This window comes from Papio anubis, chromosome 10, assembly GCF_008728515.1.
Source record: "Papio anubis isolate 15944 chromosome 10, Panubis1.0, whole genome shotgun sequence".
Lineage (NCBI taxonomy): Eukaryota > Metazoa > Chordata > Mammalia > Primates > Cercopithecidae > Papio > Papio anubis.
The window spans coordinates 25,116,075-25,122,074 of NC_044985.1; the positions used below are offsets into that span (position 1 = coordinate 25,116,075).

At 35.0% G+C, this 6,000-nt stretch overlaps 1 protein-coding gene across 1 annotated transcript in view; it reads right to left on the reverse strand.

Annotated features, from left to right (window-relative positions):
• The window catches only part of LRP1B (LDL receptor related protein 1B), a 1,950,491-nt gene that overhangs the window by 1,034,397 nt on the left and 910,094 nt on the right, over nucleotides 1–6,000 (reverse strand). The window contains exon 4 of the mRNA XM_031651763.1: nucleotides 4,868–4,987. Coding sequence (XP_031507623.1) covers nucleotides 4,868–4,987 — 120 coding nt within the window. The remainder of the gene's footprint in view (nucleotides 1–4,867; nucleotides 4,988–6,000) is intronic.

Below are 6,000 nucleotides of genomic sequence, written 5' to 3' on the forward strand. Positions count from 1 at the left end.
GGAATATCAGAATGTTCAAAAGGGTTATATGCAATGCATAAATTCAGTAAGATCAAGATTAAAATTCCCATTTAGATTCAATAATTAGGACATTATTGTCATGATGTTGATGTAATGTAGGGAAAGAAGGGGACATAGTCACAAATGGGAGACTGATCTTAACTGGAACTTGCTTTTTACTGAGTCCTTAAATGGGATAAGAAATACAAACTTAGACCTATTAACAGACTATTGTCCTCACAACTTAGGAATGATGACTGAAGATAACTCGGGACTCCTGTAAATAATTTTGGAGAAAGGGGGTGAAAAAAAAAAAAAAAAAAAAAAAAACAGAAAAAGGAAGAGGAAGGCAAAAGATAACAGGATGGAGTGAAGCTGTGGTATTAAGTGGGTTAAACTGATATGACATAATTAAAATATATCTTTGGCCTTTATTCACAGTGCTTGGCACAGAGCTCCTAAAACTCTTGGAATTTTTTGAGTAATAGGAGTGTCTTTTGTTATTCATAACGAGCTCCTCCAGAATATACTGGAGCCTATGCTAATGAGGTGACTCAGGGTAGAGCCCCTAGGTAGTCTCAGACTGGGGGCTGGTCATCAAAATACCAAACAGTGGATTAGAGGTGGAAACTTTCAGCCCCACCTCCTGACCTCCAGGGAGAAGAAAGGGGACTGGGAATTGGCCTAAAAACAACTCTTGAACAATGAGGCTTGGAGTGCTTCCATTTTGGTGAAGACATTGAGCCCAGGGAGGATGAGGCACCTAGAGAGGGCATAGAAGCTTCCCTCTCCCACCTTCCAGATCTTTGCCCTATGTGTCACTTCCATTTGGCTGTTGCATCCTTTGTAATAAACTGACAAACATAAGGAAACTATTCCCTTGAGTTCTCTGAGTTGTTGTAGTGAATGATTGTATTCTAGGAGAGGACTGTGGGAGTGCTCACATTTATAGCTGCTGGTCAGAGGTATAGGTGAGTCCTGGAACTTGCGCCTGGCACCTGAGTCTTGCAGTACTAGACCCATAACCCATGGGGTTTACACTACCTCTGGATAATATCAGAATTGAGTTGAACTGTTGGACACCCAGTTGTTATTAGAGAATTAGAGAATTTATGTGGAAAAATACAACCCAATTTTGTGTCAGAAGCAATATGACAAAAAAGAAACCTCAACCGGCATGTTAAAAAATCCCCAGTGGAGGGGTAACATAAGGGTTTCAATATAGGGATGTCTAAAATTACATTTGAAATTATTTGTGTGTTGTGATATGAAACCTTTTCCTACTAAGTCTTCAGTAAATCTTACTACATATACAAATTGTCTTGTTTGCATGGATTTTGTAATTGTGGAAACTCTAGGAAAAGAGCTGACTTTTACTTCTGAGTTGAGGAGTATGGGATGGGAAAAATCCATATATACTCTCAAAATGATATATAAATAGGAAGATGGAGTTTGGAGTCAAGATTATAAAGAATATAGAAGCTCTGGAAAACTGCAGATATGCTGAGAAGCCTCTAACAGTCCTTAGAAAATAAAAGTGAAGGTTTTAAACAGTCTTAACTAGATTTTAAGGGGAAAGAGATATTTACAGTTGCTTTACTAAAATAGGATGAGAAACCAGATAGCAGTAAATGGAGGAATGAAGTGAAAAAAAAACATAATTGGGAAAGCAAATGTAGTTGATTGTTAAAGTTAGTGGATAACAAAGGAGGAGGGGACAGGAATGATGGCTATAGGAAGAGATAGGATAAAGTGGATATTTGTTGTATTTCTATTTTTGTTTTTGTTTTCTTTCAGAATAGAAGAAATGGGAGAATATTTATTGACTACAGTGTTAGCCAGTGGAAATGTAGTGTTTAAAGATGTATAAGAAAGAGGTGGAAATTGATGGACCAACGGACCGAGTTGAGACAAAAGTTTGGGTGAGTGGGACTTTAAATATGTATGAAAAAAGACTAGAAGAAGTAAAGCTCTTCTGAAATGAGAGCAAAACAAGAATGGATGGGTACACAAGTAAATAGAAGAGAGAGAGTAATTTGAAGAATACAAGATGGCACCCAGAAAATAAAGCCAGTGACTAAGACAAAAGAGAATAGATTAAGAAAACATATTTTGAGAGAATAAAGAAGAAATTGAAAGGAAGGGTCAAGGGCACTGTAGCAGATGCTGTCTGCTCAAATCCCTCAGATTGTTCAGTGTGATTCTACAATCATAGGGATCTTTATCTGTGCCTGAGCATACTTTCAAACCCTTCCTCCTCTCCCGCCAGAAGCTCTGCCAGGACTCAAGGCCAGTTAAGTTTCCAGGAGGGTAATGCCACCTCCAACACAAAAACAGACAGATTTGCTCTTCAGAAATTGAGTGTATAAATGCCTGAATTCCCTTGTCTCTCATGCTAGAGAGTTGTGACACATACTTAAGCTTCAGTCACCCTTTGTTGTAGCTGGCTTAATTGCTCCAACTATGGCGTTGCCTTTCTCCTGTATCCTCTCAGCCCCACCACTCCCCCAAATAAAAAGAAAAGGAAAGAAAAGAAAAAGAGAAAGTTACAATGGCAAATAAAGGAAAACATTCATGTGAATCCTTGTTTCAGAGTTGACTTCTGGGAATATCCAAGCTAAGAAGAGAGTTTACTATGAGAAAGCAAAAAGATTGCTGAGTAGCATAAGACCATTTAAATTGTGAAACTATGCATCTGTACAACATTCACAAACTCAGGTTTCTTCAGACTCATGTAATAGCCAGCAATCATGGATGTCCATTTGAAGTAAATGCTTTTGGCAATAGAAAAAATACAGTGTTTGGAATTAAGTCTACAGCAATACTGAATGAAATTAAGGCTTGCATTTGGTAAAGTCTGTCTCAGATGGCAGTAATAATTCTTATCTATTTTCACAGATTTTTCACCTTTAACATTAAAGGTTTCTATTTCAGTTTTTCTGATATGATTATGCTGTCCAGGAGAGCAATATGCTCATTTATCTCTTCTTTCTACTTAACCAGAATGCACTGAGGTGGAACTCCACAACATTGACCACAGAGGAATAAGCATACCATCACTTGTAATGCTGCCTTCTTTTCTCCTTTAAAGACAGAGAGCTACCTGGAAATACAGTTTCGAGAAAGCCTAATGATGCTCAGACTTGGCTCTCAAGGAGTATAGAGAAAGTACAAAGAGCTCCTCTCCCACTGTGACTTCTAAAATGATTGCTGTGCAATTCTTCACTAATGTTCCACAGAAGAAATTCATTATGGTTGTGGTTGTTTTTATGTGCTTAATTAAACACATAAAAGCAATTAATTAACCACACTCAGGAACCTACGTATTTAACTCATCTCCACCCTTGCAAAAGGAACTGCAGATCTTCATTACTATAGGAGTCAGGTGTAGTAAATGAGTGAGAAGAATGCGGAATAGGTATCTAAGTCAAACATGTACGAATGGCAAGGGCTGTTTGGAAGTGGAAAGAGCATGAATGTTCAAAGGCATCATTCATGTCTGGCACCATTTTAATCTGGCTGACTTCTGTGATTATGAGGCATATAGCGTTGCCCTTATTTTCCAGAACATCTGAACTTTCATGTGCAATTTTCAGATTTTTAAATGTTGTTTTAAAATGACATGATGACATGAGTCAAATGAATATGCGAGTTTGGCCTCCCTGTGGTCAGATTATGCAGTCTCCGAGTCTGATAAACACTTGATAATAAATGTTTTTATAACATTGGTATTATGCACAAAGCAAACAACAAACTAAAATCCAATTCCCAAATGTACCTGAAAAGTCAATGAGCCTCTTCAGGATAAGACTAAGTGGGCTCTGCAGACTTGAGTTTCAGTCCCAATTCTATTACTAAGAGGATGTGTGGACTTAAGTCAATTAACTATCAGAATCTCATTTTTGTCATTAAGATTTTAAACAATTCTCTCTAAGAATTCTTCCAAATTTAAGATTCTAAGGTAAAGGTGATAATATTAGAGCAAAGATTTGAAATAATCAGCAAAGCACTAATTTCTTTGGAAAGTATTCTATTTATTAGTGGCTTTGGCAATGCAGCTGTTCTCTGAATACACACACACACACACACACACGCACACAGAAGAAAAGAGAGAGGCAGAGAGAGAGAGACATATGCTATATTATAGATTAGAAATATTATATGTAGAGATATATATAGATAGATTATAAGTATCACATAAAACAATGCATATAACTTTGTGGATATGTTCTATATACATGTTAATATATGTATAATTGGAGTCAACTCCACTGGAAGGATATGGAGGATATGCTAATATGGATATCCATATGGAAGGATATCCTAAAATTCTTCAGTATGGAAGAAGGGAGTCATTTTGTATGATAAACATTTGCTATAAAGCATTCACAAAAGCAAGAATCCAGACATGGAAAATAAATCAATATTTATGTTCATTATTACATTATTATTGCTATGGGTAAAATGGCAGCTGCCAGAATACCAATGCAAAAATTATAAAGAACATTACATGATTAATAATTGTTAACCTAACATAGTTAATAACACATGTCTACTAGACTGCAGCTATATAACAGCCATAAAACATATAGGAAGCTAAAATAATTAGATCAATGTGTTATTGGTTAACCCAAACATTTCCCACTGTGGACATTTCTCAAGTTTGAAATTACTCAAAAAAACTGAAATTTGATTGTCATAAACTTATAATAATGTTTGTGGTTGGCGGGCAACTTTTAAATCTCAAGAAAGCAAAGTTAATATAAACACTGTGGAGCACATGGTATGTGCTCAAAGATGTCTTCTTACGTTTCTGTTAACTAAGCCTCTATAAACCACATTTGATGGAATTATATGTTTTACTTACCTTTACAGCTTCTCCCATCTTCTTTTATTTCGAATCCATTCTCACAGTAACATCTTGTACTATTTCCGACCATTGTACATTTATACTGACAATTCAACTGTTGGCAATTGGATAACAGTTCTGTAGAGGAAAAACAAATATATTCTCTATATTTAACTGTATATGTAAATATTGTTTCTATTTCTCAGTGCACAATCCTTACAATATAGTCTTGATTGTTCTCCCAGAAAGTTTATATGATTGGTCTAGAAAAAAAAATTTCTAAAATATGTTAGTTTACATTTGCTTGAATTACTGTAAATAAAATTTGAGATCAATCTGTTTGGTCTCCAGCTTTTTAGCTTATTACTGTATTCATAGCCACAAAACCTTTCAAATTTTGGTAAATTAAATTATTTCAAGAGGAAAGATGTCAACTCAGCGGTTGATTTTGCCATCTATGTCTTTCCTATCTGACACATCAATTGATTTTCTATCTTTTGAGAGCTTGTTTTGATTTACCAACCCATGTGCAACCTTCATAGCAATCAATGTGAATATAGCTCATCTCAATATTTTATTTTTCATTGGTAGAAAAATGTTAGAGAAATACTGAACATAATATATTTCATTATATCTGAACCATTTTAGAGAAAAGACATGATTAAAGCAAAAGTTAGCAAACCTTCAGAGCAAATTAGGATTGAATATGATAAAAGCATGAAATAGAGACAAAGTGACAGGAGCACATTTATTACACAAATAAATTCTAACAGAAATAAGATTCGCTAAACTAGATAAATATTGGATAGAAGCATGACTATCTGAAAATAGGGGTATAAATGGACTGTTACAAAAATATTGTTTTTACCCTTTTCCCCAGGAAGGCAAACAAGGGTTTCGAAGATTAAAGTTAAATGATTCAAAATACATTGATATGTGCCACAAGTTTAGCTGGTGTTACAGAAATAAAATCAAATTATATTTAAAAAATAAAAGTCCAATATGTAAAAGAATACCTGAAACATTCTGAACTGAACATTGGGCATTGTATTATGAACTTAATTATCTATAGTATTTCCTTAGTTCAATTACTGTTCAGCATTCTCATACAATTATTTCACACATCTTCTCTTCTTTTTTTTTTTTTTTTT